At 46.3% G+C, this 15,401-nt stretch overlaps 1 protein-coding gene across 10 annotated transcripts in view; it reads right to left on the bottom strand.

Moving 5' to 3' along the window:
• Positions 1–15,401, bottom strand: part of PRRC2B (proline rich coiled-coil 2B) — a 48,649-nt gene that overhangs the window by 32,562 nt on the left and 686 nt on the right. For 8 of the 10 annotated variants that reach the window (XR_002443694.1, XR_002443695.1, XM_021414268.1 and 5 more), the window contains exons 2-5: positions 3,167–3,334; positions 2,052–2,229; positions 1,733–1,835; positions 676–748 (exon numbers count right to left, since the gene is read on the bottom strand). Coding sequence is in view for 8 of the 10 variants with exons in the window: in XM_021414268.1 (XP_021269943.1) it covers positions 676–748; positions 1,733–1,835; positions 2,052–2,229; positions 3,167–3,281 (469 nt within the window). In the remaining 2 variants the exon portion in view is untranslated. The remainder of the gene's footprint in view (positions 1–675; positions 749–1,732; positions 1,836–2,051; positions 2,230–3,166; positions 3,335–15,401) is intronic. The other 2 variants (XM_021414267.1, XM_021414266.1) reach the window with 1 other exon arrangement.

Raw genomic sequence — 15,401 nt, 5'->3', positions numbered from 1 at the left:
TGGAAGTTACCTCATATGTGGAAATGAATGCATCTGAAGTCAACTAAACTCCTGATTTATGCTAACATTGTTCCAGGATCTTTAGTCAGCAGAAGCGGTTAGCTGCACAGTTACCAAGGGAGACCAAGAGGCATCAGCGAGGTGTTAGCAAGTGCATCCTGCAGCAGGTGCAATACCATTTCCACCAGTGACCCTTCACCCAAGGACAATGCATACAGCCTCCCTCAACATTACCATTACAGGCTCTTTTCAGACCACCTCACTAAGCCAAGCTCCCCACGCTACCAGCCATGGAAATGCCTTAATTTCCAGTCTCTGATGTGCTGTTTTCTCCTAATTCAAACCCCTTCCTCCTCCACTCTCTTTTCTATTTAAACACTACTCTGGGCTGAGGAAGATGGCACCAGCACTCTGGTTCAGAGCAACAATAGGACATGTTCTGCTCAAGCTGTGTCTTGTGCTTGACAGACTTGAACTGATGCAGTTGCATCATTCCAGCCAACAGATGACACAGATTCAAAACAGGATTCTTGTGGCCTCACTGCACTGTAACTAACACAGCTGTGTGCCATTATGCACCAGTCTAGACAGGGAGGGCAGAAAGAAATGGAGTCCATCCCAACTCACGCCTGAGAGAAGCATGTACCCAGCTCCCTTTCTGTTGATCATACTCACCACCTTCTAGTCCTGCTGGCTTTCCATTCAGCTGTGCCCATGACTTTGGTCCACCTGGCACTGAATTTGTACTCTGAAAATACAATAAAGTCAAAACAAAACCAGAACAAAAACAAAGCCCATATATCAGTTAATTACTCCTCATTTCCTGGGTAGTACCTGCTACAGTTCAGACTTCTATATCACCCAGGTGTCACTGGCTACCACAGGTCTCCCCAGTTTCTTGTTGGGGCTTAAGTCAACTGCTCCCCACTCCAGTGCACTATAATGCTACAGTGAAAACTCTCTTCTGCTCTGCCTTTTAGCTCTACTCTTCTCACTTCCACCAACAATTTCCACAAACCATTCTTCTTCCTTTCCTACCTCTAATAAAGCTTTCCCTTTGTTCTGTTGCATTTTTCCAAACTGGATTTCTTAACCTTCCAGATTTATTCCATGCTATACCTCTGCTTGAAAGCTATCCTATTTCTCATGCATTAACCACTCCTTTCCTCTTCAAATCATAACTTGCCCTGATTTTCCTGAACCTCAAGGGCTACAACTGGAAGTATGAAATCCACAGCACATGGGTACAGGTCCTTGCACTCTCTGAGGAAGCTTTCTTACTTGCCAGTAGTTTTTTCAGGTCCTGACACTGGCTACTTCTCCCACATGACCAGATCTCTTCTTATCAAGTCTCATCAGGCTGGGAGCAAGAGCTGGATCTGTTGTCACCAAGCGACACTCGAATTAGACCCAAAGTAAAGTAGTTTACAAGTGCTAACCAGCCATCCCACATTCCAGCCATTCTTTCTAGACTGAAGCTAGACTTTCCCCACGCACTTGAAAGGTACAGAGGTAATGTGCACAAAATTACACTGTAACTGCAGCACAGCATTCCTGAGGCACAGCAACTTGGGAGTCAAGAGTCAACTGTAGAAGAATTGATTACACAGCAGCTGCTCTGTAAGCTATAGTCTGCCAATCCTTACTTGCACACGGCAACATAGACAATTAAAGGAAACCCTCATGCTGACTGGGCGCAGGGGAGATGGTGACAAAGACTGCTTGTGCCTACCTCCTGAGCGATTGACTGTGTCGGCTTCTGTAAATTGGAGACAGATTTCTGCAAACCCTGCTGCAGCAGCGACTCCTGCAGCTGTGCAGCCGTCGCACTGGAACTGGGAAGAAACAGCAGAGGTGAGATCAAACAGAAAAGAGGACAAGACAACGAACAACTCTGGCAATATAACAGCTGTTAGATATCATGCTACTTTTGGTTCCGCACTTGCCTGAAAAACAGAGAATGATCTTTCCAAGGTTCAACACAGCACAGCAGTGCAGAATTGCCACTGCCACTTGCCTGACGAAACGTAGCAAACAGCAGTTCGACCTACCTCTTTTGGTCTGATTGATCCTGCTTGTTTGCCCATCCTGTACCGTCTTTGGGTACTATAACGATGTTGGGGTCGTTTCCTTTGTTCTCAGACTTCAAGCTAGGCAAGTTCGCAGGAGGTGGCATGCGCCGAGCAGCAGCAACTTTTCCAAGACTCTGTAAGCCATGTCTAGGAATAACTAGTGAGAAAGGAACACAAGAAGATCACAAGGTGGCTACATCCTGCTAGCTCAGTAACCTCAATTGGTGTCCCAACAGAACTGTACAATAAGCAGAACCATTGCTGCCATTCATAAAAAACAGTCAACATAAGGTAAGATCATTTCCTTCAGGATCACCACAAAGCAGCTGTCTGTTTAGCAGACAGCTAATGGGCAGCATCCTACAATAGAGGGGAAGGAGAGACAAGTAATCACCCCCTAAGAGAAAACGCCCAATCTTTTAGCTAATGGTGCAGATAAATACTCCTCTTCCATTTCAGAACAGAGGCAAGATCTCCCTTTCACAGCTTGTGGAAATAGTCATCTGGGCTGGTCTCTTGGGATGGACTGGACACCTACCCCAGGAATCCTGAGGTCTAGATTCTCCAACTCTACTCATCAAATCACATTTGCTAAGCTGATACTTCATTTTTCTACTCAAACATCAAACTCAGAGACTTTCCAGATAACCTGTTCCATCTTCCACTCTACCACCCCCTTTTGATCATGTCTTCACTGCTAAACTAATACAGGCTGTTCCTTGGGGATCTTCAGTCCTTGACTCTCACCTACACACAAGTTCTGACCACCTTAAGGTCCTTCAGTCAGCTTAACTGCCCTACTCTAGAACAGCCACAGACTCCAGCAAATCTTTCAGTCAGGTCTGCAACCCGATCACTTCATAGCAAGGACACAGGCTAAATGAAAGGGCCTGCAGCCTCCCAGCTTCTTTGCCAGAATTCCTCCATGACTCTAAAATAATAGCAGCTCAGTAGCAAAACCAATCATTTTCCTTCAAGTCTAGATACCAACAGCTCAGTAACCCCGCTGCCTCCCATCAGACATCCTATCTACTCTGACTAGCTTAGCAACAGCACTTAGAGGATCGCAGAAGATTTCTGAAGGTATTCCTTACCTGTAGTTCTGATAGCTTCTATTGACTTTCCTTTATACTTATCAAACAGGCTGAGAGTCGAGTACTTGCTTTTCCCATCCTTTCCCTTGGTTATTTGCCCCAAACGATCGGACATTGCGATGAAATGTCATCTAGTAAGGAAATTTCTGTGCGCCGCTCCCAATCTGCCTTTTAACAAAAGAGAACCAGGAAAATGCCATCAGATTACCTTGCCACGGTTAAGTAAAAAGTACAACACACGTGACTGTTAGGACTGCAGACAAATTCAGTAAGCTGACACTAGATTTCACTACCAGCACCACCCCCCACTCCCAGCTGCAAAAAGCGTGTGGGATTTATGATTCATAAACTACATTAAATAACTGCAGGAACACATTTCTCATGGTACCTTTTTTTCTTCTGCCAACTCCAGGGCTTAAAGAAGTGAACTTCTTTAAGTATGAGAGTACGAAAGAGCGTGATCATCTTAGTCCTTGCTTAGAAGAATATATCTTACCAATAAGCTGCTACACACAATGACTCCTTAGTAAGAAAGAAAGTATGTTATCTTTTCCAACACTGGAATTTATCACTGGGTTTCCCACTGAAGTCCTGGTAGCTGGGTTTGTTACCTTTAAGACTATGCTTGCTGAAGGTAACAGAATTATTTCCTCAAATTTCTTTTCCCTATCTGCTGGCCATAAGAGCTGAGGAGTCCAAAAACCAGCTCAAATGGAACAGGTTCAATTACAAACCCTGAAAACATTTTGTAAAAAATGCACTATTTTCTCTGTTGCTGGCACCTTCAAACACCACTTCAGCTATAAATGTGCTCTTCACAATAGGTATGGCTTGCTAATTTTTCACTCTAATTTCTGCCTGCACAATGTACTGTGATTCATACCCTTCACTCAAGCAGTCTCTCTGCTTTCTTTTTTGGGCTCCTGGAGCCTAGGACAAAGCTGAAACAGGGAATACAAATACTGCAGACAAACATTTATCTCAGAAACGAAGCCTTGCTTACTTTCAATGGATGTTTCCTTTATGCATTTAAGAATAATTCCCTGTTCTCACTTTCCACAAACGTAAAATCTTAATCTTAACCTTTTCACACGTCATTTAGATTTCCAGATTTCTTCTTGTAAAATCTCTATTTTAAGCCTAAAACTGCTGGCTGTTGTATTATACCATCTGCCAGGTCATACCTTACAGTTGCAACTGTGTTTTGGAGTAACAAAACGCTGTATTGTATCTCAGACCTACCCACCTTCACCCTTTCTGAAACTCATCCAGCTGAAAGCATGTTCCCAACACAGCCAGAAATCACTCAGCACTCTCAAAGAGACCATCTCTGACCAGAGGCTACAACTTCTCCCAGTAATGCCTTATCAAACACTATTTCTGGGTAAGAGGATTAGTCCACGGCATTATAAACAAAATAAGCACCTTCCACAACCATGCTGGAAAGTCAGTTTGAGAACATACTGCAAACCTGCAGAGAGCCAAGTAAAGCCTACCTAAAGATTGCTGCTAGGGAGCAGGTTTCAGATCAATAAACCTGGCACCTTGCAGCGAATGCCCTGCAGCACAGGGATTTAAACCGGGAGCAAAGCGATTTGGGGTGCTAGGCAGCAAGTGGAGAGGGAGAGGGAGAGAGAGAGAACAGAAGCATTTTCTGTCACTCAGTAATAGCATCCACTCGATGCTCAGAAACACCACCAGGTTCCTCCAGAAGCCCCTCGCCCCCAGACTGCCACACTGGGCTGCAGCGTGAAGGCCTGCAGAGGCAGCAGTGCTGGCCAGCATTCCCAAGACACCTTCTCCTGCAGAGCAGCCAACGGATCTCTGGCTCCAGTCTGGTTCCATCTTTGTTCGGATGATCACCATACGCCAAAGAAAACTCACTTCTCCATTTCCACCATACTTTATCAGTAGGATAGATATAAAAGAGAAAGGGAGAACACTGTGTTTAGAGCAGACTTGGCAGGAAAGCAGATGCTGCACTGAACAATGGCCTGTTTGAACCGGCAGGGTTGGGGCTGTGTGAATAGCAGACGGAACCACGCACCACCCCACAGCCATCTCACATGCAGGTATGCACTGAGCTTCAAGGAGAGAGCTGGCCTGGATTGGCCAGGAATTCAACCTGGATTGGTTCAGGAATTAGCTAGTTAACAGAAAAGCCCCAAGTTTCTGGAAGTCAGCACGCAAACAGCATACGGGTAACATTGCCAAAGAGAAACCCTGACAACCAGTTATGTAACTGGGTCTCAGCTGCCTCCTGATTACATCTGATATCATTAGAAGGATGCAGGAGGAATAAACAACCACTTCAGAGCAGAGGAGCTGGGGTCACGCTGGGAACGTGCTGGGAAAGAACCCCCCGTCAAACTTTCTGGGACAGCCAGAACTGTTGTCTGGATAAGTAAAACTCACAAGTACTTTGAACTCCTTCAATGCTTTGAAGCTGAAAATGTGAAATGCAGCTCTGTTTGTGCGTTACGTAGCAGCGTGCACTGCAAAGGGGAACACAAGTCCACGGGGAGGTGAGGGATTTCTGCATGCAAAGAGGTTACAGCAGTGCTGAGCCCTTGGGCAGACACCCCACCAGCAGGACCTCACCCCAGCAGGACCTCACTGCTGCCCCTCCAGCTGCAGGACAGAGCTGTCCCTGGGTCACCCAGCACCGTGTCACACACAGACTCCAATGGCCATCGTGACACTGCCCTATTTTCCCATCACGCAGCCCGACAGGGAATCCAGGCAGAGATTGTCAAAGCCTTCCAGTCTTGCAGAGCAAAGCAGTTTCTGAGAAAAATCAAGTTAATTGAGAACTAAACTGCCAGCTCGCATGATTATTAGGAGAGTCAGAACCAGAAGGCTGATGCTGACATGTGAAAACTGACAGCCTCTGACCTGTGCTCAGGGCTTCCATGACCGATCATTGACCCTGAAGAAAGCATTACTCTCTGTTATGGAGAAACAGAAATTTTTAAAAATTATCACCTATATTTCTGCAAGATGTCTCTTGGGTTTACAGAAGCCTTTGGGGGAGGGTTTGCTATCAGCATTAGCACTCAGCTTAGCTCTTTCCATTCTCAGGACTAGCAATATCCAGGGACAGCACCAGAGTGCGAAATGCGGAGCATCTCAGAGGAATCTGAGCACACTGCAGCGTGACCGGTTACATCAGAAGCCCCAGGGTACAAATAACATGCCAAAATTACTTTCTGGACAGAAAGCTCCTCTACCTCTGTGCCTTCATGTCCTCACCGTGCTACCCTGGATCTGACCTGTGGGTACTGACATTGTCTAACTCCATTTTAAAGAAATACATTTTTAATCCAGACAGCATGTCAGTCTTGGAGCTGCTGCAGGGATCCACCAAGCACAGGGAGGCTGGAAAAAGAGCCCAGTGAAAAGCTGGAGCTATTGGCACTGGTGAACAACTGGAAACCTCTAAGCTGAAAACACAGCCAAAGGGAGAGACCCCTGACAAACAGGATTGTCTGCAAAGCTCTTTGTAAATTCCTGTCGGAAGGAGACAGGGCTGCTAGTCTTATTCACAAGACTTCAATGGAGCTCAAATACCTGGAAACCAGCCAGCTTTAATTGAAAAGGGCAAACAGATTGATCAAAGGTAACACACACACACACACACTAGAAGGAACCACTTCAGCTCCTCGCACACCATCGAGCACAATCACTTGGGCAAAGACCTGAACCACTGCAGACTTGCACTCCTTGCTCCTTAAACGGCAGCAGTCACAAAACAAAACAAAGCAATGGGTTGGAGATTAACACTGGAAAGGCTTTTCTTCAGATCAGGAAGACTCCTGACCATAAATTTAATATGAATTGCTAAGAAATTCACAAGAAAGAGGTGAACTGTACTTCCAGAAATGAGAAACTGCTTAGAGTTGATGCTAAACTGAAGTCTACTGTGGTTTCTAACGTTACTGGTAACATGAAGCCTTCTAAAAAACATGGTATAGTTTTACAGATCAGTAGTGTTCACTTTTCCTTAAATACACGTGGTCTTTTTTTTTTTCTGCTAGTAACCCTCAGAGCTACACGTTTATCTGTCAGCAGGGACATACCAATGCTTCTGGAACATGTCCCACAAAGAACCACCTCACCATGAAATAGTCACCACCTGCCTCAGCAATGATAGATGCCACCGGCTGGCATCAGAAGAGCTTTGGTGAAACAGCACAGCCAGCTGCTCCCAGGGCTTGGTGACAGATGCACTTTTGTCCTGTAGAAGTCCTCTTTGGGCCAGGCAGGGATGATCACCCTGATGAGAAAGGGACCAGATGAGCAAGCAATTTCCAGGAGCAAGTGCTCAGTAAAGAGGGGATCATCAGGAGAATATCAGCATCCAAATACGAAGTCAACAGGATCTGCGCAGAAGAGCTGTACAGCAGACAGCCTGTATCAAAAGCCCAGGCTGCAAGAAGCCCATCTCTCAGTCTGTTGCACTGCCCAAGAGAAGCTGCTAAGATTTGCTCAAATATCTGAAAAAAAAATTCCTGCCAGATCAGAGAAACAAGTCAGCATTCTGCAGTGCACAGAAGAGATGGAAATCCCTCAGCAAAGAGGGCTCATGATTCACCAGGGGGGACCCTCCTTGCAATCCTTTTAATTCTAAACAATTCCAGCTGCTCTCTGCATCATCTCCTGTGAATCTTCTCTCCCTGTAAAATATGAGAGACCAGGATTCCATCTTCCATGATTTATTGCAGAGGTATGCTGCTAGCTGAGTAATGCTGTCGGAGGCTGTCTGCCAGCAGATCTGCCTGCTGGCCAGCCTGCCCATCACACCTCGAAGCCAAGCCTGACTTTGAGACATGCAGCAGGACCACAGAGAAGAGAGGCAGTCTTCTGGACAGTGCAGGATTCACCCCAGGGTATGAAGCTCCACACGCAGAGATTAAACCTGACAGGGGAGCACAAAGGTCATGCTCTATAAAATGACCTGACCTAATTTTTTTCAGTTGTCTTCACCAAGTTCACCTGCTGCCCCACTTAAAAACATACCAACAGGTCAGGAATCACAGCTCCTGTTGCTGAACCACTGGGCAGCCCCAGGGTTTGGCCTGTGAGCTACACACGCCTCACCTCTCTGCTAAACAGCTTTCCTAGTGCTGGGCAGGCAAGGAGCAGAGAAAGCCAGGAAGCGTGGACTTGTAACTTACGTGAAACATAATGCAGACTGGAGCCTGGAGAAGAGCTCAACTGCATTTACAAAAAACATTAACTAGCTCTGGACAGACAATGCCTCACCCTGAAGAAAGCCCCTAAACTCCAGTAACTGAGCAAATAGACAAAGGTAAGAAATAATTCATCCTGAGCATGTAAGACTACGGCATGGATGACAAAAAAAAAATCCATGCAGAAAACTGGTCCACAGCCCACAGAAAGTGCTTACGAGCTTCAATGCTCATGAAACAATTTCTCCTTTCCTAGCAGCACCAAAGCCAAGGCTTTTCTGCCCAGCTGCCCCATCGCGGAACAATGAAGGAACCAATCCCCAAGTGCCAGTTTGTCACAAAGGACTAACTGCATATTTAACCCAAGAAGCAGCACTGGAGGGCTTTCATACCTCTCAGAACAATAAACTGATTACTGTAGGGAAGCAGCAAGTTATCTACTGTGGAGCAACCTGGAAGCACAGACCGCTAGCAGCATCACACTCTTTGCTCTCTCATCCAAGCCATAAAGGTGTTAGAGGAGATTGGTCCCAACACAAACTTCAGCCCAGAGCTGACACACACCAGCTACATCTAAGGTGGCTCTGCCTTTCGCTTCATCCTGCTCTGGTTCCTCTGAGAGCTGAACGTCCAGGGAGAATACACAGATGCAACATCCTGCTCCAGCAACACCAAAAGCAAGGAGGGCTGATCACAAACCAGCAATGTTAACAAAGAGAAATCCCTAGCATAATGCTCTGTTGGTGAAACCTGTTCAGAAGCCTCCTGGCAGGATTCAGCTGAACTGTAAGGTAAGCTGAGCACTTAGGTATCTGAACAACAACAGACTGTGAGTAGCTAGTCCAGATCTCCGGGGGGGGGTTCCAAAGCCAACATTATCAGTTCTATTTTACAGGTAACCAAGGCAGAGAAACGGCAGTTGCTCAAGTAACACTGCAGGCAGCAACACAGGTCCCAGAGCTCAGGTGTCTGTCCCTGCCTCCCTGCACATCCTTGACCCTGCTCTGCATCTAAGAGCCACACAAACCTGAGCTGCTAAGAATCTTAAGGAAAGCAGTTCTTGAGTAAAATCATGAAGGAGCTAAGTGCCAAAAAAAAAAAAGAAATCAAAACAGGAAGGAATATATTGCAGCAACATCTGGAAGGTCTAGAATGGTGTTTCCTTCAGTGGAAGAGACCACCCTCAGGTACCAAGTGGACCCAATTCTGCCCAGCGCTTCAGAGAAGCCCACAGGGGTAGAGAAGTCACCCACATAAGTTCTCAGGTCATTGCATCAAGTCCTTCCGACTGACAGGCAGCTCAAGTCACCACATCTGGCTCCAAGCTGGCAAACACTTCCACTGCTAACAACTAAACCAAACCACTGCATTTTAAGGCTGTAAAATTATGTCAGTCATGCACATGAACTCCTCAAATTCCTGCCACGCAGGCTTTCAGTAGACACATTAAGAATACCCATCTATCCAAGGTGAGATACAGCAAGAGCTGAAGCATGCTGTCTGCCCCCCCCCGGCTCACCTTGGAAGAGCCTGACACAACCAGAGCAAGGGACAAGCCAGAGGACTGCAATCCGGGCTGCTGCCAGGGAACAGATGCCTTCTCAAGAGCAACCACACATATGTTCTCCCAGTGAAGTGGCAAAGAGCATTTCACACATCCTTCATCTGGTCCCATGCTAAGGAACTTACTTCACCTCCATGCGAACACAGGTTTTAGAGCAAACAAGAGACCAGAGATGTCACAGATCCAGGAGGTGAAACCAGAGCAGAGCTGGCAGTCTTCAGGGTTACGTTTTCTCAGAAACAAAGAAAGCTTCTTCCACACAAATGCCATCAGTTGTTGAGTAAACAGTTCTGTTTTCTCTGCCTTGGGAAGGAAGGATCACACTGCAATGGGGAGGTGGCAGCTCACCTTGTGCCAGCATGCCTCACTGCACCTAGTCTAGGCTTTGGGAACACCTCGCCATGCTTTCAGACCAGCTGCCGACTTCAGCTCCCAATCAGGTTAAGCACAGAAGTTGATCTTCACAAAGACTAAAGACATAACGCAATGCTATCAAACTGCAAACGCCAATCCCTCAGTGCACGCATGGAGAGGCTCCCACAAGACCCAGCAGAGCCAGTCTGTCCAGACCCGTTCCTTCCCCGAGCGCTGACAGAGCTCCTCTGGCAGGCAGCTCTGCAGCCAGCCCAGCACCAACACCACACTGCAGGGCACAGAGCTGCCCTGGCAAAGTCTGAATAGATCTTTCTCTATCAGATTTCACCCACTTCCCACAGCCATCGAGACTGACACGGCGGGTTCAAACCATTAATAAGATTACAAGCAGTTCAGACAAGCCTGCAGTTCACTTACACTGCAGATGCTGAAGCTTCCAAGAAAGTATTCCTTGAGGTTCTCCGGTTTTAACAATACCAGGGCAATGCAGCATTTCACAGCAACCCTTCTTACTGGACTCCTATTCATAGGAGCCATTTGCACTACAAATGAATGCTGAGAATGCTAAAAAGAATCTGCTGGGAAAAGGACACAGGTACAAAGTGGGAAAAAACTGCATCGTTACGTGCAGTTTTGCTCAGTACTCTGAAGTGCAGCGTGGCTCAGTACTCTGAAGCAAGGAGAGGTTGTAACGCTCTTCTGGAGAACAATGCCACTCAGACCATGCACAGAACATCTGGACTATGCCGAGCTGGACAGGAAGCAAAAGCATTTCACAGATGCTTTGATTTACATAGATATTTTCAGTGCATAACTGGCAAGGTGTGTAAGTGTCATCTCTCGTGTTTTCCAGATAGCAAAATGACACTACAGAACTATGCAGCTCTGCTGAGTGGCAGAGCAAGAAACAGACCCTCCACCTCTGACTTTGCGGGGCTGGAAGCCACTCTCCAAATCACCCTGCCCTCCTCACATGCACAGCCAGGAGCAGCACAAAGCTCTGGGCCAGGGGAACTCTGTAGGAGCAAGCCAGCATGCTGGGAGAAGAACGCTGCCAACTCCACACACCGCCTTTACTACAGCAGGATTGCAGCCATCACTAAAAGCAACACTTTGTCCAGATGCAGAACACTAACGATGTAGTAAGGCTTGAGTCTGGTGAATTCACTCCTGAACGATTGGCCACTAAGTTTCGGTTGCTAGGTGGGTGCTTGATTCTTGGCTTATTTAAGAAAAAGATAAGACCATACTTCATACTATTTCAACCATTAAGAAACATTTCTCAAACAAGCCCCTACTCCCGTGCCGGCTTCACAGCCCACTCCAAACTCAGAACAAGAGCACACAAGGCTTTTCTACAGGGCTCCCAGCCCACATACAGGTAGGAACAGCTGAAGAACCTACCCCACTGCAGAACGCTTCCAAAAAAAAAAAAATCACTGTATTCCCACACAAAAAGTGCCTGTGGGAGGTGAAGTCCCAACACGAGCTCTCCAAACCTGTTTGCTCTTTGCAGCACCATTAACACCAAATGTGGTGCTCAAAACATCTAAAAAGCAACCCAGGAAGGACTCCTCCACCAAATCCCTCCCAAGAGGATGCCATCTCTGTGAATACTGCAGTCTGCTCCTCTTTGTGCCACTCACCTGAAATTCAAAGCCTACTGAGGATGCTCCCAGCAGCTAATCCAAGTCCCCTGTACATTTCAAGTACTGCACTGCAATAAAGCAGTCCTCTTGGCCATACCCTACTGTGCCATTAAGCAAGTCTTCAGTTGCTTGCCCTTGTGTTTCCTTTTTAAGCCTCCATACTTAAAGTCTGACCCACCAGCCCTCCTCTTTCACTTCTGCCTGTTCCAAATCCTGCCATTACTTGCAACCAAAGCAAGACTGCTTTCAGCAGTCCTCCATAAATTAATGCCTATAGTCTCTTAAGATGGTTGGACTCCATGATCTTGGAAGGTCTTTCCCAATCTAGATTCTGTAATTCTGAAAGATGCAACAGTGAGCTCTGTCATCCCTTCTAGCTCACCAGCACCTTCCTGGAAGTGTCAGTGTTCAGAACCAGGCACTGAACAAGCACAGTGACCCCCTTCAGAATGCCACACACACCTCTTAGCACCCCCACACCTCCTGCTGTCCTCACAGACCCTACAGCACAGCAAGCCAAGCAGCTTCAGCACAAACCAATGCCACAGGTAGACAAGGAGCAATGCAGTGCTACCACACCAGCCCCCAGCCCACCTGAGTTACAGTCCCAGTGCTTCCAGAGGAAACCAACACAAAGCACACAGGATTTACAGCTACTTGCTTCCTAGCAGGCTCGTTCGTTTCTCAGTTATCTTTGCAGAGGAAGCATGTACACGCACAGAACAACCTGAATGCTAGCACAAGCTACTAACTAAAGCCAAGCAATTTCAGCAACGCTTAACATGATAACAAGATCTTTTGCTTCAGCCCCATTTTTCTCCTGTGGGAGAGAACATTTCTTTAAGCAAACCAGGCACACCCAGCTGCGAGCCCTCCTTCATAAGGTGCTTTCCAGGCATATGCTATCATGACTGTCATAACAAAGCCACTTGATTTCAACAGTTAGAAAGAGCAGCTCTGCTGAAAAAGAGAACTGCACATCCCCCAGCTTTTACCTGTTTGCAGTGCTTTCACCTCAGTGCCTGATGATACCTGACTGCATTTCTTCTGTTCCAAGTGACAAACTAGCGATAAGGAGCTGTGAAATTACCGACCTATTAGGAGAATGAGTCAGTGCCACATGAAAAACAAAACCCACTTACAAGGTATGAATAGCAAGAAGAGCAAGAGCAATACCGAGACATCACAAGCACTGCCAGGTGGCAGAACACAGAAGGAACATAGTAAAGAGAAGGGGTGAGCACAGAATTGCAGTCCTTGCAATAAACCCTCTCCCTAAATACTATCCTACATTCAGCAAGTTTTCCCTGTTCATATCGCTTCTATTCCTGCAAGAAAACATGCAATTACAAGTGGAAACCCCACTAGAGCCAAATCTCTTTGTACAGAGTAACATCATGAAATAAAAATCTACACTATTATTTCCAGTGCAGCAGCACCTAAAAGTCAGCCCAGCTTGCCTTCAAATACTTCCAATTACTCAGGTGAGTATAATGAAGGCCTTGAGCAACTCACACTTCTGAATGTTAAGCAGGTGGGGATCCTGTCGTGGATAATCTAACAGGCCCTGCGTTGTACAGCTCAGGCAGACTGGAGGCACTAGAAGACATGCCAAAACCACGGTCCTGATGTTCGCCAGCAGCACCTCGTACTGGACAGCCTGCAGGACACCGCACAGGAGCTGTGCAAAGAGCACCAGTTCTCTGCACACAGAACCGAGGACTCATCTTTATACCGACACTCAGGTACCAGGGCATGCTGCGTCAGGCTCAAGCAAAACACAGACTAATGCCAGCCCTTCTTTTAAGAGCAGGCTGCTTGAGTAAATGAGCCTTTGAAGTTAGGTACTACAGAAAGCTTTAATAAAAGGTTTTATTAAAACGTCACTACAGAAGTTAAATCCTTTTATTAAGGATCTTTAGAAATATTACTCATATTTATTAAAACTAAGACATTTTTAAATCCTGCCTCTGCTTTCCAGTATTCGTATGGGCTACTTACTTACTGTTCCCACTTCAGCTAGGTTGGCCAAGTTTCATTTTTTAGCTCTCATGCACATACAAAAATAGAGAAAAGCCAACAGTTTATCAAAACACATACTGTATGACCAAAGAAAAATGTCTCTGAATTTAGGAAAAAAAGTGGGCTCCTCCCCTGAAAAAAAAAATAGTTCTTATAAACTAAAAATAAATAAAATTTCCATGCAAAGTATTTGACGAGCACCATATAATGCCAGCTTTGGAAATCTGTATAAATGCCTATGCTTACTACTTTTTTTATTTTAAAGAGGAAAGATGTCCGAGTCCTGCAGACAGGTTTCCTTATCAGTGAACACTGGAAACATCCTAAGACATGTGACGTGCTGTCTACTCAAGACGTGCAGAAAACCAGACCAGTGCAAGTGACTACAAATAAAGGAATCAAGTTATATTCCATGCGTGTATCCAATTAAGCACAAAACCAACACACAGCTAAGAGTAGATGTATTTGGACTGAGGAATGCAATCAATTTGAGGAATCGTGTAATTAAGAGAAAGAGCACCAATCCCAAGCGGCATTTGTGATTTTGTCAGTATGATTTTTCCATCTGAACTTTTTAACTATAAAAAGAAAGCACTACGCCTTTTCCAAGAGGTCATACGGGAGAGGTCTTGTTTAGCGTGCCCCCAAAATAGATTCTGCTAGCTAGGAAGAACCTCTGTGACCACAGCCCTGAAAGAAGCAGCATCACCCATGGACCCACAAGGATCTCAAGGATCCTGGGCGAGCTCCTGATCGAACTGAGGCACATTTACATATTTCAATTAAGGGGAAAAACACATTTCAACATGGCAAGGGCTAAGACAAGCCAAAACATTCCGTATAAACCTCCATTCAGTCTTGAAGTGGGTGGGATGCCTTCCCTCTGGGCTGACTACAGCTGATGATGCAAACCCTGCAACCTGCTTGTACTCACTACCTATCCCTAGAATTTCTGAGGTCCTGAGCATTTCTTAATCACGTTACCATCCCAAACACCGGTGACAAAGACACAAATGCTTGATAAGCCCACCCTGAGAAGACCATCCAGCCCTTCTGATGTTCAGAAGACGGAAACAACAGAAAAGCCCTCAGAGCAAATCAAAGCAACTTTCCTAACAAAACCCAGAACTTGCTCACCCAAACCAGGTTTGATTCCACAGATGAAGGGGTTGTTGGTATTCACACAAAACGAGAAAACTCTGCTTGCTCACAGCCACCGCTGCTGAACAAATCCTGCACGGGGCTGAAAGTGCCCAGGGCCCAGCTCAGAGCCACCCCACAGCTTGCAGCAGCCACACTCCCAGCAACCCAACGATGAAGAACTTCCAACAGAGCACCTTTACAAACCCACCCACCGAACTCCCCGAGCACCAGCACGAACTCACTCCCCGTCCCTCGGTGAAACCCCCTCCCCCCTCGCACCAGGCGGCATT

The sequence above is a fragment of the Numida meleagris genome, chromosome 16, assembly GCF_002078875.1.
Source record: "Numida meleagris isolate 19003 breed g44 Domestic line chromosome 16, NumMel1.0, whole genome shotgun sequence".
Taxonomy (NCBI): domain Eukaryota; kingdom Metazoa; phylum Chordata; class Aves; order Galliformes; family Numididae; genus Numida; species Numida meleagris.
The sequence above is the reverse complement of the archived record's forward strand: the minus strand, read 5'-3'. Positions and strand labels throughout refer to the sequence as shown.